Source organism: Chaetura pelagica, unplaced genomic scaffold (assembly GCF_000747805.2).
Source record: "Chaetura pelagica isolate M959 unplaced genomic scaffold, ChaPel_1.0 scaffold336, whole genome shotgun sequence".
Classification (NCBI taxonomy): domain Eukaryota; kingdom Metazoa; phylum Chordata; class Aves; order Apodiformes; family Apodidae; genus Chaetura; species Chaetura pelagica.
The window spans coordinates 1378421-1398613 of NW_009953652.1; the positions used below are offsets into that span (position 1 = coordinate 1378421).

A 20193-nucleotide genomic window follows, 5' to 3' on the forward strand; every position below is an offset into this window, starting at 1 on the left:
TTCAGCAGGGTTTTTTTCTGCTGAGTTCATACAGAAAACTGCAGTAACTTGCATCCCCTGGTTCAGGGTCTCCTGCTATTAGTTGTGGCCTTGAATGTGAGATCCAGCTTCTTTTGAATACTGTAGTTGGTTTTGTCCTCACTTTCAATATATTGGCATACCACACAAGGTCTTTTGAAGAGTTGTGTGTTTAAGGTTAGAAAGCTGTGGCATTTAAATGCATGTGGAGATCACTGCTTATTAATAGCTTTGTGTAATAGCTGGGGGAGCTCCACAAAAAAAACTGATGGCTGTGGCTTCTATGAATTATGTGGAGATCATAGTAAAGAAGTATTTTGAATACTTTGGTAATTCTGTGCTTTTTGTGGAAGTAGCTATAAATCTGTTTTCCTATTTCTGTTGTTGTCTGTCCACTTTCTGCATGTATTGAGGAAGCAGCAAAGTAACTGGAGTGGTAACAAGAGCAAACCACGTTTGCAACTTAATAGTCTGTTCTAAAGGTTGTCCTGTGGCATAGTGCAGAGTGACTTTAAGGCTGAGGAAGCTTATGTTTGGCTACAAAAGCTATCGAAGGCTGCCAGAACAGTAGGGAGTAACTGGAGCCCTGTGTGTTCTGCCTGTCGCAGGCTGTTGACTGCCCTCTGGGGTCTATCCTGAACAGATGCAAAGCTGCAGAGTGTTGCAAATCTGACCATGGGATCTACTGTCCCCACACACATTTCTGTCTTCCTAAACATACGCTTCATATGCTTTTCCAAACATAGCTTTGCACAGCACAGAAATGGGAAAAACTTTTCAGGTGCAAACTTACTGGAGTGTAAACTTAAAAGTAACCTGTGGGGTGTGTGGTGGTTTGTTTTTGAAGGAAAGTTTTTGTACCTAGTTAGCGATATCCTTAACATAAGTCAGTACAGCAGTGTATTTAGTATGGTGGGGCAAAAAACTACAGTAAACAAAGAACCAATATGTATTCGATTGACCTTGTAATTCCCTAGTGAGCTGCATGCATATAACCTTTATAGGATGGATTAACTGTCAGAGAAATGGTGCTTGTGTTAGTTTTCTATAAAGTATTGAGGGGGGGGGAAAAAAACAAACCTGACTTTCAGTAAGTGTGAGAGGCTATTATTAAGAAGTATAAAAACCAGCTCTGTTTACATAGATTAAGAACACATAATCCACTGTGGCTAATCCTCTCTCTAAGAAAGTAAATCACTTGTCTTTGATGTAATTAAGATGATGACTTCTTTTTAAGCTGCTGTTTCATGATTTTTTTAAAGACATTAATTTTCACAATGTTAAGCTTATACAGGTCCTTGATAGAGTTATCATTTTGTGGCCCTTGTGCATGCAGCTGAGAACCCTCTTATCTACAGTGGCAGCCAGCTCCTTGAGGGGCAAGACTTAAGCAAAGGAAAGGATGCTGCTGTCAACAATAAATCTCAAAATAAGTATGCTTATAGAAGCTCCACAAGCTCTCAACATGTTTTAGAGGGTAATAATAAGTGGAGATGCAAGGGGAAGTTAAGCACTTATTTCCAGAAAGAGTATTTGTAATGTTGTAAGTGCTGGTGCCACAGGTCTGGAGCAGATTAAAAGCTTCCGAGCTTCTGTCCTATGCAAAATGAGAAACAATCCGTTGTTTGTTTTTTTTGTGTAGCTATTGAACATGACTGTGCACTGAAGTTTTGTACAGAGGTCCCTAAGGAAGTCCTAACCAGAGTTAGAAAGTCCAGATGATACAATGTGCTGTCAGCTGGCAGGCTCATTCAGAGTGTGAGGAAGGATGGCTTTAGCAAGTGATGCTCTGTTGTCAGTCGGTATGTGCTGTTCCTCAGAAATTGCTGAGAAAGTGTAGGGTTTCTCAAGGTCCAGCCTGGGTTTTTTCAGTGGCTGACTTGTATTCAAGATTACTAAGTGAAAGAAGAAAAATAGCAGCTATTTGAGTGGGATAGTTTAATGTATATAGGGAAAAGTAATAGTCTACATCTTGGTTTCCAGTAGTTTGTCTTTATGTACACATTTGTCTTTGATCCTTTTTTTTTTTTTTTCCCCCCCCCATTCCACTTCTTTGTGTATAAAGGTTGTGGTCCTTTTGAGCATGGGGAGCTCCTTTTGAGCATAGGGGATTGCAAGATCAAATCCGAAATCAATTTCTTGCTCTACAAGGACAGTTTAAGTCATCTAGCTTTGCTCACTGTGGTAGCTTGGCTAAAGCCTTAATCTATAGTTTATGATGGATTGTAGCATATGTCCTCACAGTCTTTTGCAGACAGATGTGAGCCAGTGTGCCAGCCTGACTAGAAACCAAGCGTCTGTGATTAGATTGAGGCCAAGATCAAGCTGTTAAATTGTACCCTTGTCACAGCTTACTAATATAGACATGTTGCCCTCTTGACTGGCTGCTTAAATTTTGGATATCTTCAAGTGCAGAAGGTAAAAGCTGGTGTCTTCCTGCAGAAGACTGGGAGCCTCTTTTGATAAAATGAGTGACTAGTGTGGCTTGTTGTTTAGAAGTGACAGGTGTTTCTGAATGTGCTGAACTATTGATTGAACTAGGATTTGATGTCTGGGGCTAATAATAATTAGTGATCATACAGGGTAGGCCTATCAACTGCTGCTTGCTGGATGTGAGAGGCTTGCATTAAGTCTGAAAGTTCACCATCACTTGAGGGTACTGGTTTAACTCCCTTGATATGATAGGGGGATCATTGATGCAGTTTAAGCTCATTGAGATCTCTGGTTCATATTAATCAGCTTCCATGCATAGCTGCATTTTGCTTCATGCACAGTTAAATAGTTGATACACGTGTTAAAAACCCAATCACTGGAAACCAGATAAGCTTGGCTTTCTTTTTTCATTTCATGAGAGCCTGACTGATCAACACATAGAAATGTTTCTAGCACATCAACTAATGTCTGAATAAGTTGTTGTAGTTCTTCCCATGTGATGTGGCTTTCTCTGTGAGAGGGCATCTAGCTGATGTGCAGGTGAAAATTCCAGCTGACATAGAATTCCTCAGCCCTGTAGGAGATTCTGCGTAAATACAAAGTTGTATTTGGCACAGCTTTAAAAATCGTGAAAGTTACCATTTTTGTGTGGCTCCATTTAATGAAGAGACATTTCTTCTTTAAATAGGGAGGAGAGTGAAGCATGATATTTGTACATAGAGCAGGTACTGAGACTTGCAGCTGTTGCATGTTGGCTTGGCATGTTTGCAGAAGTGTATGTCACAAGTACCTTTACCAAAGTTTCCAGATGTTTAATTTTGTGGATGGGATGCTATAGAATGCACGTACCACAACTCCTAGTGTTGTGCTGTTATAGCCAGTAAGTTTATTTCTGAAAGTGGAAGTGGTGATCTATATGCACCTTTTCCCTAATAGCATCTCTAGGTGTTCATGATCACTGAGTTAGAGGAGACTGCTTTATAGTTTACCAAGAGGATCCTGTCCAGAAGACTCATTCCATCTATAATGCAGATATGAAGAAAGTGTAGAACTGGTTGCACAGCTGTCTTCTTTTAAAACATTAACTACCTTATCCTGCCCTATGCTTTTTCACAGAGCTTGTTAATGCAAATACGGGCCTTTTTATTGTCCCTTTGGTACTGATGGATAGTCTGTAAAGGTGTAAAAGTTACATGTTTTTGATTTACTGCACAAATATGACTTGTAGTCAAAGTTCAGCCTGCATTGGATTTAATCCTGTATGCTTAATGTCATAGTTTCTGTGTGAGTAAGGTAATCTTTAAAAAAGACACTGCTCCCATGCAAGCACACCAGTGCTGTCCTTTCATGGGAATACCTAATGAATCTACATCAACTGAAGGCAAACCCCAGGCTTCGTGTAACTGTCACTGAAGGGATGGATCAGTTATATTTAGAGAAGTAGAGTTCAATTTCTCCCGTTTTTGCATTGCTCCTGGAAGTCTTGGAGGAGACTTTTTGTATGTGTATCACAAATAACTAAACCTAGACAGAATAGGTGATGCACACCAGTGTATGCCTCATATTGGCTGAAGAAAGGCTTTGAGGTTTGGTGTATGTTTTTCCAGGTAGACATGCAGAAGAGGATAGGGCTCAGTCTCCTAACTGCTAGTGAGTTTGTAACTGCTTGGGTGTTTGTATTATATTGTTTTTCAAGTCCTTCAAGTAAGTAAGTATGAGTGAAAATGTTAGAGGGTCTTGGAGTCCTCTTCAAATACTGAAAGTTTTTCTTACCTTGCTTTTTGGATTGAAGCCCTCTGGTTTCTTAGGGTAGCAAATTATATGTGGTATCTTGGGAAACAGGAAAGGGAAAATGCTGGAAGGTAAGCACTGCCCACCATGCCTAATGTAATATTGTTGAAAGTGTTATCTTTTGTGCTTGCATAAAACTTACCTACCTGTCCCCTGGTACTCGAAAACTAAAGTTCTTGCTCCCATCTGGTATGCAGTTGTCACTATATATTGTGCAAAGAGGTTCTTGCATGACAATGCCATGAAATATTTGCTGACAGTTTTGCAGAAGCTTCATAGTTTGCTGGTAGTAACTTGATATTTCCAAGCTCCACAGCAAGTACTACAAAAGGCTCTAATGCTCAACTAGAGAAGCTGTTGCTGAGCAATGGTGTAGGGAATTAAAAAAAGCAGAGAATGTAGAGTAAAAACTGTCTGACTTCTTAGTAAGCTAATGAATGAAAGTTAATGAATTTGTGGTTTCCCACTATAAACTTACTTTAATTCTGCTTGGTGCTCTGTGCTATGCACTCCTATTAAAAATGGGTTTTCACTTCTTAGTGAATAAGCAGGTGATGCTGAAGACCTGATTCCTGATTGCTCGAAAAGGCATTTATTTTCCAGCCAGTTTCTAAAGCTGAGTGAAGGAATACTGTGCTGCTGGTAGTCTGTGTTTTGGATGAAGGCTCATCGTCATCCTAGGAGGTACTGGCTTAATTTGAATATACCAGGAGTAGCTGAATGCTGTGATTACCAAGACACAACTCTTGCAGTGAAGGGAATCTGCTTTGTCTTTGCAGGAGTCTATTGAAGCGTCTTTTAGCTTTACAGAAAAGTATTAACCACATTTCTGTGATGCGATGAACAGTGGTCTACAGGAGTGTAGTTTGCTTTTCCTCCCAAAAACTTCCATTCTTAATGAGACGTTCTCTGTAGTACAGGAAGGTTATAAAGTAAGAAGTGAATCAGACATGACACAGTGTAGTTCTTGCCTCCATGGGACCTTAGTTGACCATTAGATATATTTCTCTACACGGTACACTACTGTTCTGGAGGAAGGATCTGTGTGCTGAAATTCTTGTTATCCCTCAGATTGAGGTACTCATAATCGGGCTTTTCCAGGAACTTAGCAAATATGCTGTCCAAGGGCATTTTTCTTCCAGTGTATAGTCACGAAGTCTCAAATCCCTCTGAAGGTTCACATAAACCCCAAAACAAACAAACATAAAACCCACAATAAAGCCCCTAAACCAAACAAAACAGTGACTGAATTTCTTTAAATATAAAATGCACAGCCCCTTCTGGGCCCCAGCTAAACCAGCAGCAGTTCCTGTGGACCCTAAATCATGAAATCTCAAGCCAACAGAAGCAAGCATAGCAGCTGAATGCTGAATCTCCAAGTAAACACACAAATACCCTGAGGCTTCAGCTTGCTTATGTTGTGTCTTTGCTGTCACTGTGTATGCCATTGAAGTGAGAAGACTTTGATTTATGAATCGACAATTGTGTGTCCCTGCAGACCTGGTTGCATCACAAATAAGAATGGAGAATGTATTCCTTTTCTTGTTCTCCTTGTTTGTTAGTAGTGCTTTCTCAAACTTTGGACATGGGTACTTTTTCACTCCATACCAAGTCTTCCATTGTTTTACAAAAACTTCATAAAAGGACATGCTTCCTCCATTCTCTCTCCTTCCTCTTCTCCTGGACTTAAATAGATTTTTTTGCCTCTCTGTTTCATTCTTAGGGGACAGAGAGTTGTGTGGGATAGAGGAAAAGGTTAGAACGTAACACTGTAAGGACTATGCAAGACCTTTGGACGCAAGAATAACTGCATTTTGCATGAGCCTTGTGTGGATAGCTAGGACTGACTGGCAATTTTTAAAATAAATTTTCATGGTGCACCACTCTTTAATGTGTAAGTGTGTTTGACGGCTCTAATTCAATCATGTGACTGATAGGTAGAGGCTCATATTTACAACCTTGTTTGTGGGCTGCTGATAACCATATCACTACATTCAACTGGGTCCAGGTGAGTTAGTTCTCAGCTTTTTGTGGTAGCTTTAGAAGGGAGTATTGTAGCACTTTTGAACTTGGTTATGACGTGGTTTGTTGGATGTAGGCTCCTCAGTTAACCAGGAGGCATCAAGTCCATATCCAAATGGAGATTATCATACCTTCTGAAAAACCTTGAATGGCAGGTACCATGACCTCCTAACCTTGAAAATGGGGCAGAGTGCAACCTCAGCAGATTTTTGAGGGGCGCAAAAATGGGAAGTGGATGCATCAGATGAGCCACAAAGATGATTAAGGGGCTGGAGCATCTCTCCTGCAAGGAGAGCCTGAGAGAGCTGGGGTTTAGCCTGAAGACAAAATGCCCCAGATGGGATCTCATCAATGTTTATAAATAAATGATGGAAGACTGTGAAGAAGATAGCTTCAGACTCTTCTCAGTCATACACAGTGGCAGTACAAGAAGCAATGGGTGCAAGTTGAAAGAGGAAATTCTTTCTGAGCCTAGAAAGCACATTCATATTGTGAGAGTGTCTGAATACTGGAATAGGTTGCTCAGGTGGTGGAGTCTCTGGAGATACTAAAAAATTCAACTGGGAAAGGGTTTTGGGCAACTTATTATACATGACCCTGCTTTGAGTGGGAGGCTGGGTTTAATGATCTCTAGAGGTCCCACCCAACCTCATCTGTTCTGTGATTTGTGGTGTCTGTATGCCTCATAAGCTTCATACTTGGCTACAGTCCTTGGCTAATCCAATTATGCCACTTTGTAATTAGCTGAAACAGAGCATATTGGCAGAGTGTGCCGCCAGGGAGAAGGTGGTGGTGTTCATCATCAGGAACTTTTGACTTGCATGATGTGCTGCATTTTTGGCTAGGTAGGAAGTGATTAGTCTGCAACAGATGTTTCGTCCTTGTGCTCAGGTTCGAATCTCGCTTAAGTCCAAGAAGTGATACAACAAATATGTACTACAAATCTGAAGTACTAGAATGCATCTGTGAATGCTTCCCCCCTGGTGATGGAACATATGGAAATAATGGTTATCTTGATTTAGATAAGCAATTGCCTTTCCTGTATAACCATCCATGGTTAGTAGGAGTAGGAGCAGGCATGTAATCTTACAATCTGTCTTCTATAATGCTCTACAAGCTTATGCAGAAACAAATGGAATGGAAAGCTTTGTTAAATGTGAGGTTAGTAATTGCTAATAGTTTGTAATTTTTAATCTGCACAGGACACTTGTAAAAACAAAGCATTAAAAAAAAAACAAACACTGAAGAGAAGAGTGTACAGAGTGTTTAGCCAAATAGTTGCTGTACCCTTCTCTCTCTGTGGTCAGATGCACACTTAAAGCTCACTCAACTCCTTTGGGTGTTTTTTTTAGTAGCCCAAGAAAAGTGGAGCAATGTCCCAGTCCAGCCTTTGCTGAGGAGTCTCCTAGGAGTGGAAGAGCTGGCTCTTGTCTAGGGTTGATGTTTGGACTCTTGTCCCTTGCTCAGGTTTTTTTCACAGTGCTGTTTCCTGATCATGTTGTAGACTACTGTTGGAGAAGCCTTCCTTGTGGGGATACATGTTTCTACTAATAGCTGTTGTAGCAGGGATGAGATAACAGACAGACTTACTATTTATTTTTAACTTGGAATTAATTTGCTTCCTTCAGCTATGAATTCTAAAGCTGACTGTAGATGGTGAAACTCTCCTGTTTTCAGCTTTGTTTCTTGCAGTTCAGTCTGTTACTCTTGTTTTTATGAACTAGAGGAGAAAAAACATTAAGTTGTCTGACTTGTTAAACAGAATTTCATTTTAATTCCACAAGCCTGTGGGTGTAGCTGCTATAAACCCTTTTCACAGGTTCTTTGATTTTTATTTTTTTTTTCCCCCCTCTTATCTGCTTTTGCTCATGGAGTGCCAAGAGCCGTTTTCTTTGTCATAAGTATTGCTTTATACTATGGGCTTTTAATAACTATTTTTAATATTTTGTGTGTGTGCTCTACTCTTTCATTATCAAATAGTTTTAAAATTAAAAAATGCCTTTAACAGAATCTCTTCCAGCTGTAGGTTTTTCTCCTGCCTTTGGTTGCAAGCTCTTTGGTATTGCTGTAGGGATTTCTGTAATTGGATGTCTTGAGACCTGCTTCAAAAATTAAGGTACTTTATACTAGGCTTTTAAAACCTGGTTATTTTAGCAGTGACTGAGTTTCAAAGTTGATGATACAATGAAGTTAAAAATTAATGTGCCATCCTTTTTTATCGCACCAGCCAAGTACATTCATGCCCTTTATGGGGACTCCCTCTAGTGAGCTGTTCTGAAATTACCTTTTCCCCTTAGTTTTCTGTCCAAGTCCGATGTTTGTTCACTAGATCTGATGCGATTTTCTGCATGTCTGTAAGGTATAAGGGTACTTTTCCTTTAACTTGAGCTAGAAAGAAATATAAGTAAAGCTGGAGGGACAGGACTGCCTATTTGTTGTACTTGGTGTTAAGATGTCAGCTGATGAACTTCATCATGCTTCAAGAAAAAATTGCCTAGAAGGAGCTGAGAGACACTAGGAGCTTGATTAAAGGCCCAAAGGATGTAATCTAGAAGAAAAATCTGAGGTTGAGTTGGATAGACAAAGATGGAACATGATGGATCTGTAGAGAAAAATGGTGGGGGGACAAACATTTTCAACTGGTTTATATTGAAGATATTCAGCTTTAGTATGTTCCTGAGGCAAGGTGTGGGGGAAGAGGAGGACCTTGAACATTTTTAGTGTCTCTGCTGTGTGTCTTAAACAGCCAAAACAAAACAGATTTTGGGAAGGATGAAATAGGATCAACTCCATCCTTTGTGCCTGTGTTTATACAGATGATGTAGTGGCCATTGACTTTGCTTTCTGATAGGAGCTACAGTAAGCTTGTTCACAATACTAAAGTTTTAAAAAAATAATCCAAAACAACCTGTCTATTTATGCTTCAGTTATGTGTTTGATATTTTTCAGTACTTTGCTATGTTTCCTTAGCAGATGATGCTTCTTGATTTTTTTATTTTTATTTTTATTTTTTTTTCCTGTCAAAATCACCTCAGAGAAGGGATGGGTAAGTTCTGAATTAAGGCTAGTTAGGCAGAGGAAGAAAGTCTGAGAATTATTTAGATCAGAAAACTGGCAGAGAGGCTGAGTACCCACTAGGGAAAAAATTCAAGGCTAAGTCTTATGAACTACTTTCATGTTGGGTGTTTCCTTAGGGTTCCTTTAGGTCTTCACCTGCTTGTGAATATGCAGATTTTTTGGCATGCTAGTGAAGTTGCTCACTTTTTGTTTTGTGAAGTGCCTCACTTTGCATATTTAATTTAATTTATTTCAAATGAATAGACTTGAACAGTCTGTAGTTACGTCTACTGTCACTTTATGGTAGTTTCGATTGTGTGATGGGAGTGAAATTTAGAAAGGCATTTGAAAAGTTTTTTAATATTTCATTTGCCCTCCTCTTTTAATAGTTTTCTTTGTACCAATTATTTTAATTAATCTTTATATGCTTTTGTCATGCACACATAATTGTTATGAAATATGTGAAATACTAACATGCTTAAAATGCCGTTTGAGTCCATTCATAAACCTCATTATTCACACAATGTACATAACTTTGCACAAATATTGAATTAAGGAAGAAAAATTAATAACAAAAATTCTCTGTGGGAGACTTGGGAGAGAATAAAAATGGCCGAAAAAGTGTTGATTATCACTGCTCTGCGGGGATTTCTCTCTTTTTATGAGTGTCTGCCACTAAATGCCTTTATTTTTACTTGTTCAGTGACGATGGACATGGGCTAGAGGTAGGGGTGAAGTCCTGCTCCAGACGGAACAAAAACCCAAGAAACAGTCTCCCTGGGGGTGTACAAGCATAATACCCCATAAATAGCAGAAGCTATTGCTCATACTTAAGCCTGCCATGGTCATATTTTGACAGCTGTTTTAGCATTTTACTAATCCTGGCTTGATGAAAACTGGTGATCTGAAGGCATTGAGGCTGCTTTGTGTGCGTTTGGTTTTTCCTGTGAGTCAGGAGAGCTATGGCAATGAAGGAGATGAGAGCAGTTCTTCCAGCAGGGACGAGGAGCTTTTATTCCAGCAGGGAGGAGCAAGCCTTCCTTCCTCAGCATTCTTTGCTGTGCAGCTGGGTAATCTTAAATATCTTTTAGTGCCTCTTGAATTTTTGTGTAGCTGTGTTTGGATTCCTCTGGCGATACTTCAGAAAGATCAGTCTCCTATTCTGCTTGCTTCTTTGTCCTGAAAGCCACTTATATTCACAGTCACAGACCAAACAAAATGTTTTCATGTCTGTGGTGGCGCCATCTATAACTGAGACGGACTTTAAGTTTTGAGGTAGCATGTTTTGGGGTTTGTTTGGTTTTGGGGGTTTTTTGTTTAGTTTTTTTGTAGGACTGGAATATATCTGAATTTTCCTGGCTTTCCAGCTGTTCTACCTTGAAGGGGCATTCTGGACAGTGAATGTGGAGACAGATTCAAAAGTTCTATTATCTTGGCAAGTAGACTTTCTTATCTCTAAAAACCTGGGCCTAAGAGAAAGCCAGGTCCGGTTAGCATGGGTTTTTGAAAGGCAAGTCCTGTTTGATGAACATGATCTCTTTCTATGGCAAGATGACCTGCCTGGTTGATGAGGGGAAGGCTGTGGAAGTTGTCTACCTGGACTTTTGTAAAGTCTTTGACACTGTCTCCCACAGCATTCTCATGAAAAAACTGGCTGCTCACGGCTTGGACAGGTGTGTGCTCTGCTGGGTAAAACACTGGCGGGATGGCCAGGCCCAGAGAGTGGTGGTGAATGGAGTTAAATCCAACTGGTGGCTGGTCATAAGTTGGGTTCCTCAGAGCTCAGTCTTGGGATCACTTCTTCTTAACATCTTTATCAATGAGTTCATTGAGGAGATAGAATGCACCCTCAGTAAGTTTGCAGTTGTTGGGAGGGAATGTTGATCTGACTGAGGGCAGGGAGGCTCTACAGAGAGACTTGGATAGACTAGATCAATGGGCCAAGGTCAGTTATATGAGCTTCAACAAGGCCAAGTGCTGAGTCTTGCACTTGGGCCACAACCCCATGCAATCCTACAGGCTTGGGGAAGACTGGCTGGAAAGGTGTCGAGCAGAAATGAGCCTGGGGGTTCTGATTGACAAGTGTCTGAATAGGATCCAGCAGTGTGCTCAGGTGCCAAGAAGGTCACTGGCATCCTGGCCTGTATTTGAAATAGTGTGACCAGCAGGACGAGGGAGGTCATCGTCCCTTTGTACTCAGCATAGGTGAGGCTACACCTCGAATACTGTGTCCAGTTTTGGGCACCTCAAAACAAGAAAGATGTCGAGGTGCTGGAGCATGTCCAAGAAGGGCACCACCAAAGCTGGTGAAGGACCTTGAGAAACAAGTCTTATGAGGAGCATCTGAGGGAACTGGGGCTATTTAATATGAAGAAAAGGAGGCTGAGGGAAGACCTTATCGCCCTCTACAACTACCTGAAAGGATGTTGTAAAGAGGCACTGGTCTCTTCTCACAAGTAGCTGGTGATAGAACAAGACAGAATGGCCTCAAGCTGCACCAGGTGAAGTTTGGTCTTGACATTAGGAAGAACTTTGTCACTGAAAGGGTTGTCAGACATTGGAACAGGCTGCCTAGGGAGGTGGAGTCACCATCCCTAGATACATTTAGAAGTCATCTAGATGTGGTGCTTGGGGATATGGCTTAGTGCTAGACTTAGTAGAGTATGATTAATGGCTGGACTCAATGATCTGAAAGGTCTTTTCCAACATAAGTGATTCTGTGACTCGACTCCTGCTTTTTGTCTTGTGCTGAGTGCTAGGTTATGTTGCAACCACTTCAGAGGATTTATTTGTTGAGGATGTATGTAAAGCTGTTTCATTAATGAGAGCAAGGAGTAATCTCATTATGCTAAAAGTGCAAGGTAAATCTGTCACTGCCAGGATTTTTATTAATGTGCTGGTACATATGCATGTTGGTATGTTCTTTGCAAAATAAGCAATGTCTTGGAATTGCTGGTTTGTTCTCATTTAGTTCAGCTACCATGGATTACAGGATAATACCTACAGCATTTGAGTTTCTTGGGTATATTTGAGGACTTGATGTACTTTGAGGACTTCCTGTACTTACAATTCTGAAGTTCTTAGTTACTTTGTGAAGAGACTTTGAAGTGAATGAGTGCAGATTGTGCAGGGTTGTTCTTTTATTTTTTCTTTTAATCTGACAAGCAGACAAAAATGTGTTTTGTGAAGGAAAAGATGGGAGACAAAGGTGGGAAGCAAATGTAATGGCCAGGAATGACTTCACTGTCCTTGCCAGGATGACTAAATTGACTACAGGAGAAGACAATATCCCAAATCAGGTATCTGTTTTGACTTCGTTAGAAAACATTGTCTGCCAGCCCCAGGGATCTGACAGATGGCAAAAGAAAAACAGGCTTCTCTCCTCCTGTATCAATTTGGTTGGTATTGGAATTACTTTTGGAACCAGCAGCATTATCAGTGGGCTTGTTTACTGTCTTTGTGAAAAAGACTTGAGTCTCCATGATTTCTATGATGTTGAACATCCTTCTGTAACAACCAGAATGCAGCAAAGCAAGCGTGAGCTCAAATCCTCTGTTAAATCAGACTTTTACTGAAATAAATTAGGGTAATCTATCAAAGATGTACAAGGCAGCACATGCTTGTGCTGCTGAACTGTATTAAAGACGCAGTCATCAGGGCTCTTCCAAGAACTGTGGGGCAGGAAAGGGACTTAATGAAGAGGATGTGGTAGATAATACTGAAGTATTGTTGGGTTTTTTTGGTAATTTTTTTTCTTTAATGCATTTCCATGGGGAAGGAGTCTCAAGAAAACCACTCTCAAATCTATTTAGTATTTGCAAAGAGGGAGAACTAGAGGCAAACTTGTGAAGGCTATGGAGGATAGAAAATAGGGAGGCAGTGCTGGTGTGGACAATGTTAGGGGACCTTGCTGGTGAATTAACTATGGGACATCTTTGTTTTCCCTCTGACTCAGAAATCAGGGATAATCAGAATTAGCTGGTTGGTGGTTTTTTTGTTGTTGGTTTTTTTTTTTTTTTTTTTGTGTGGTAACTGTTTTCTTCCTGATGGATTGTTTCTGTGATTTCTTTTCATATCATATTGATACAAATACTGTAATATACAATCTGTAATTTCTGTTTAAATTGTTTTAGTTTGGAGAATTCGAAGTGTTAGATTTGATATTAACTAGTATTGCACTAACTCGAGCAGAAGGCGGAGGATGACAGTGTACATTTTAAATTTGGCAGGGCTCCAGCAGGATGCTCACTGGGGAGGGATGGGGAAAAAATTCTCCTGCTTACTGGCAGAATGTAGTTAAGGTGAAAGCTGATAATAAATCAGACTCTGTAAATTGGTCACAGAAGCTGATTTTTATGTTAATGCAACTCAACAGCTAACTGCAATGGTTACCTTCTGTGAGGAAAATGGTTCAACACTATAACTTTTAGGTTGGAGTACAAGTTTCTCATTATGGTAATAAACACTTGATACCTTTCCACTGAAACACTCTTCACTTTGGTTAAGACACTGAGGGTGATCTGGTGGCAATGGAATAGTTGCTTTAGTAGCCAAGCACACAAATTAAATTCCTGAAATACACACACTTGAATACAAGACTACCTTCATGCTAATGCACATCATAGTGGCAACATCTCTTTAGCTGGAGGTGGCATGGATTTTGCACTAGACAGGTGATAGCTGATCTAATTAGCACTGAGTGTGGCAAGTTATTTTGGAGTGGTTGAGATTAAACTATTTCTGATACTGGCGATTTATGCTGAAGTTAGAAGAGCAAGATCTGATGTAAATGTCACAGGACTATTTCTACTTATGGTTGCTTGTAATGCTGACAAATTTGAGCAGGTAAATTTGGATTGGTGGAAATTGATTAAAATTGAGGTTGATGTAAAATATAAAGGGCCAACTTTGGACTGCTCCTACCTTCTCACTAAATCTGCCTGTAATGTCTTTTTACATATAAATAAATTTCACTTCTTTTGTATATTGATAGCTATTTCCCAGTTAAGTTGTCACTTTAGCAATTTAGTTCAATTTCTGGCCAATATAAGAACTCGAACCTCTCAAGACTTGGCTTGTGTCAGAATTAATTAAAAAAAGCAAAACATGCCAATTAAGCAATCTTTCCTTCTCTGTTTAGTTACTTGCTAATGATGTAGATGCCTAACAATGTAAGACTACGTTAAGCTTTTGGCCAGTATGTCTATGTAGAAGTGCTTGAGGTAAATGAACCGTTATGTAGATTGATTATAATGCAAGAGACGTGAATTGGTGATGTAAAAATTAAGAGCGTACCAGAATAGAGACTATTATAACACTGTTAAGGTAGCAATTTTTTTGAAAGCTGATATGTGTTGTGGCTTTACTTCCCTTCTAGTTGAACAGTTTAAGGTGGCAAAGCTCCAAGTTCAAATTTGCTGGTGTTTTTGTTCACTTTTCTTCTCCCTACTACCAGCTGCCAGAGCTAGTTGTGAATTTTGGGCTGTTGGCAGTTGATGTGCTTATGTGTTGTAGGCATTCAGAATAATTCTGGGTCAGATGAAAGTACTGCTTCAGTAGGAGGATTATTTTAACTAACTTTTATTTTTTGTAATTTATGCTGTTGCAGTTACCAAAGAAAATTATGTGATGGATCTAGATTAAAAAAAAGTGTATATTTACATAGTTGTTTTAAATCTAATGGTACGTAGGCAAGGAACCGGTGCTTCATAATGAGTTGTATTTGAAGACAAATAAGCAAGTGGTGTGATTTTCAGGTAAATGCTATTATCTTTGTGGGTTACCGGTGCCCTCTCGAGGCGAAACTGAAAAATGCAGCAGTCTGACAGGAACAGCAAGTGGAAAAGAGCAAGGCGGGTACCTGCCCTGGACTTTAAGTAGTCATCTCGGCCCCGTGTTTGTAATCCAGTTTTACTGCTTTCTTGTTTTGTAGGTGAAAACGTTAAAGAAGATCTGCAGGGGAAGAAAAATCTGAGCGAGAAAGTCTCTCTGTATAGAGGTGATATCACCCTGCTCGAGGTGGATGCCATTGTTAATGCTGGTAGGTGGTTACCTGTTTTATGTTTTTACGTCTCATGGTCTTTACAGTGCCACATAAAAAGTTTGAATTTTGCAAGGTTGCATAAAATTGATGTGTCCTCTGGAAGTCTGTTGGAAACTACATACTATTTCCCATACATTTCTATATTGCATCTGTTCATCATGTGGCAGGGATTACTGTGAAACTTTTATTAGCATGGTCACCAAGAAGAAAATAGTGCTCTTGTCCATCTTTTGACTTAACTCGAGTAGCTGAGGCTTCACACTTCATACTGTAGAAGACCGAACTTTGATAGTAAGCTCCTACAGTACTTTCCAGTTTGTTTTTAGAAATGAAGCCATTTGTGGACTAGGTAATGTGAAAACCTTAACAATAAGGTGATGGGGAAACTGAATTTGTATTCTATGTGGGTTGAATATTTGTCTTCTTCTAGGGAGACTGTATCTTTACAATTTTTGGTCATGACCTACAGGGTATTTTAGTTACCTCTCCTCACTCAGTGACCATGTCTGCTTGTATGCAGCTGAGGTGAAGAACTGTGTGTGGCATCTTCTTGTGACAAAAGCATGGAGGGAGGGGAAATACCCATGTAATTAATTTCTTTATTCATTAAATTATAATAAGGTAATTTGGCTGGTTGGGTGAGACTATAAGGAAGTTTACCCCCACACACATCCCGGCCAAATCTTGCCTGCACTCCTGACCCCCCCAAAAATATGGTTTGTGTGTCTTGAGAGTGGAATCTCTTTCCGCCTTAGTATTTGGCTGATACTGTCTTTCTTTTTTAGGAGTATGATTAATTTTCATTACCTAATTTTTGGTGGTATTCATTGATTAGAAGGAAACATACTGTAGTATTTTCTCTGAGTTGGAATGAAATGCAGCAATTCCCAAGGTTGTATTGACCAAAACTATATTTACTTCCGGCAGTAAAAATCTGTGTGGAGACACTGGCTTATCTCTGTAAAGAGTAGAGAGAGGTTTGCTTGTACGGTGTGGAAGCTGTTAAGCAACTCTCTTGGATTGTTTGGTGTTGTTTCTCTCTGCCTAACTCCACTCTTGACAGTAGAGATGCGCTACTGGGTTTTGAGGAGTAGAGGTAGAATCCTTGGTTATCTGGAAGTGCAGTTATGCACTCCAGTAACGAGGATGGTATTTCCAGCAAAAATTCTTAATTTATCTTCTAGTTAATTGATGCACAAAAGCCTTTCCAAGTTACAAACAAACAATACAGTAGCATCCCTGTAGTAACATGATTCCCCCCTCACATTGTTGGCAAAGCCTCTGAAGTTTTAGTCCTTTAATTTCCGCCCCCCCTGTTCTTTCAAGATGACATTTACAATGGTGCTCTCGCTGAATTCCTTACTTTATTACTCTACAGTAAATCAATATTAGCATGCTTCTCTCAATTACAGGCTAGAACAGGTTACAGATTAGCTTCAGAATGGGAATGCTTTGCTTTTCTTCATTTAAAAAGAGAGGGAGAAAACCTCTTTATATGTCCTGCATATAAGGCTACATCCCAGGTTGCCAGTAACATTATCTATCTGTAAACTTGTCTTCCATCTTGGTAAGGGACACATCTGAATACAAATGAAATACAGAGCCCAATTAAAATCAAAACATACTCATTTATATGTAATTTTGAGGAAGTTATTTAAGATCACTCAAAACCACACAGTAAAGCTGGGTTGAAAAGACTTAAAGGGGGACATAAGACTCTTCGACTACGTAGAACGTGAGTGGCAAAAAGAAAGTTGTTGCTGCTGTCTTCTGTGAGTTAAAGAGAAGTTTGATTTGGGCATAATGAGAGATTCAGATTAGACTTCGGCAAAACTGTTCTTATTGGAAGAGACAGTGTTACTCCACAGTATAGGGCTAATAAATAGCAGGAGCCAGGGCATTGGTATGGGTAGGTTTTTGAGATTGTTCTAGCCCTTTTTCTGCATTTTGTAATAGTGCCTGAAGTCTGTAGTACATTAATGATTAAAAATTTTTAATATGCTTATATTAAAATAGTAACCTGTTGTTACCTTGAAAAATTAAATATTCTTTATGTGGCAATGCAGTAATTAAAATGTAAGTGTAAGTCTTTGGTTTGTTCATGGTTTCAGTCTTTTTTTTTTTTTTTTAAGTTAAACCTTTTAACGTTGTTGTGGAGGATAGCTGGAAAGCTAAATGAAAAGAAGGATGTTTGGGTTCAAGAGCCATGTTGTTTAGGTAAAAACTCCAGTTGCACTGAGGTTTTTTTTGTTTGTTTGTTTTTGTTTGTTTGTTTGTTTTTGAAACCATGTTTCAGTGAAATTGTAGTGTCTCTTGGATGTTAAGTGAAAACATACATCCGGGCTCTGTAGCACTTTTGCAAAGGACTCCAGTATTTTTGCTTCTGCAATTAAAATTATCTCAAAGTGATAAGGCAAAAAGTAGTCACAGTACTAGCTTCTGTCTGTAAATCGAATAAAATATGCAGCCTGTCGAACATGGAGTAGAAGACAGACCTTTTGGAGGTAAATATGTGCAAATTCTCTTTATACTTAAAGCCCTTTGGCTACCCTGAGTAAGATAGCCTCTTTCTTGAGACATTCTCCCTGAATGTAGGAATTCCATTAACTATCTCCTGTAAGAAATAGTTTAACATACATCAAGTCATAGGCAGATGAAAGCCACAGGAAGATGCTTGGAGCTGGAATGTTTTCAGTTACACTGACTTACACAAACAATACAATCTGCCTTAATTAAAGGGATAGTATGGCAAATTCTGGGGCTGTATTTCCAGGTAGTTCAAATTGTCTCCAGATTTGCATACAAACACATTGGCAAAACCCCCTTATATTTTCTAGTACCTGCCTGTAAGGGGTAAAATGAGGCGTAAGTAGATTTGCTTGATTTAACAGCGATGTGAGAATATGTGTGGTAACTTGCCTGTAGCTCTGACTTGGTACAGTGATGTCCTCCTTTGGGCATCCAGCTAACTCGGTTCAGAGTATGGCCAAGTTTTATTTCTGAGGTATACTACACAAACACTTATGTTAAATGTAGTAGCTTACCTTGTGGTCTGAATTCTGTTTCGCCGTTGGATTTTTCATATATAAATTAGACAGTGCTAACTGAACTTCTTTTGTTTGGCTGAGGAAGATGTTAATGGTGATATTATCTAGCTAAATGCCAAGACATCACTGATGAGCCCTACTACAGAGCGATCCCCTTTTCTCCAAACTGAGTGTTACTTTACATAAATGTTTTACAGCTATTTTATCCTAAAAGAGGACAATTACGGAAACAGTGGAAGTAAAAGTTTGTGTCTTTGCTCACTCAAAACAGCCACTTGGACATCATTTGTGATCTCTTTTGAGGATCTGTTTTCTGGCCTCTGAAGAGAGTAAGAGTTAACCTGAGATGCAGTGTGATAGAAGACAGCTGAAAAAGGGAGCTGATACGCCATTTTGCTAAAATTGATGTCTATTATCTACCCTTGTAAATGTGTTCTTTCCCTATAACTTCTTTGCTACTGATTGTATTGCAGACAGGCATTAAATTGACTTGATGTTTTGCCTGAGGTGCCCTGCTATGTTAATTTATTTTCCCCCTTTTTAAAAAAGGTTCAGATAAGATTTGTAAAAAATCTTAATTTTGCTTTTATATCCCTTTCTGCTCTTTCAGTGTCATGCTCTAAGGATGGGAGCAGGCTGGCCCTGAGGCATGTACTTGCTGTATAAATCCATGATAACTGGCCTTTTTAACAAATTAAATGTTTCTGGATGTTGCTGCATCCTGATGCCAAAGTGCTTCAAGCACCTGGAAGCCAGATAACCACAATTAACTGACTTCCAAATAACCTTTGAGAACTGAACTTGGGTTGTTGTGTCAAGGGAAGGGAGTGGAGGGTCATTCAGTCCATCTACCCCTTTCCTCTGAGCTCTTTTAACACTTCCTTTATTTATACTGCAGGCATTTCCTAATAGAAAGTATTTAAGTGGAATACTAAAGCCACAAGATTTGTAATATTACCGCTGCTGCCTCACCAGCTCCCTCTACCTTTGTTTTTTTGAGGTGTATTCTCCAAGGTATGATACCGATTTAGGGAGCACACTTTTCTGCTGGTGGTTAGTTTAGCAGCAGTCCAAAATAAATGGTATATGTCTTGAGTTTTGACTCTAAAAAAAAGGGTTTCTCTCTGAGTCTGCCTGCCTGCTGCCTCTACTTGCTTAAAGTTTGGATGATATGACGGCTTAAGTTGGTCTGTTGTAGTAACACTGGTCATAACTGAAGCTTCTGCGGCCTATTGGAAGAACAAAAATTGTCAGTTCACCAGTCATGGAGCTTATTCTACTTACTTACAGACCTCTTCAACTATGTTGTTCTTACAGAGTAGCTAATCCCAAATCCAGAAACAAGCAGTAAAATCTCAGTAAGGTTTGAAAAATAAACTGTACAATATTTATAGTAGCAGCTTTTGTAGTGTCAGTAAATGCTAAATTTTCTCTGCCTATGTAATAAATATAGGGAAAAATGTCTTATTTTGTGGCTCCCTTTGACCTGTACTTGATTCCAGGAATCATATCTAAGCCTACCAAATTTGGGGAGAACCTATAACTTTTTTAAGGGAATATTTTTTTCTATATGAGAAAACAAATGAAGTAAAACTTTACTCAGATGAATAGTGGAAAGAGTTAGTGAAGAAAATAAGTAATCAACTTTTCATATCCTGTAGTTACTAACCTTAGATGCTAGAATTTACTTACTGAACCTCATGCTGTGTAAGAAGAGGTTTCCTCTACAGGAAACCATCCATGAATCTGCAGTGAGCCACTTCCACTGGAAATGCTGATGAG

The 20193-nt window shown here is 39.4% G+C and overlaps 1 protein-coding gene across 1 annotated transcript in view; it reads left to right on the forward strand.

The window, feature by feature from the left end:
• The window catches only part of MACROD2 (MACRO domain containing 2), an 895210-nt gene that overhangs the window by 5373 nt on the left and 869644 nt on the right, over nt 1–20193 (forward strand). Inside the window, exon 2 of the mRNA XM_010000182.1 lies at nt 15254–15361. Within this exon, the coding sequence (XP_009998484.1) occupies nt 15254–15361 (108 nt within the window). The remainder of the gene's footprint in view (nt 1–15253; nt 15362–20193) is intronic.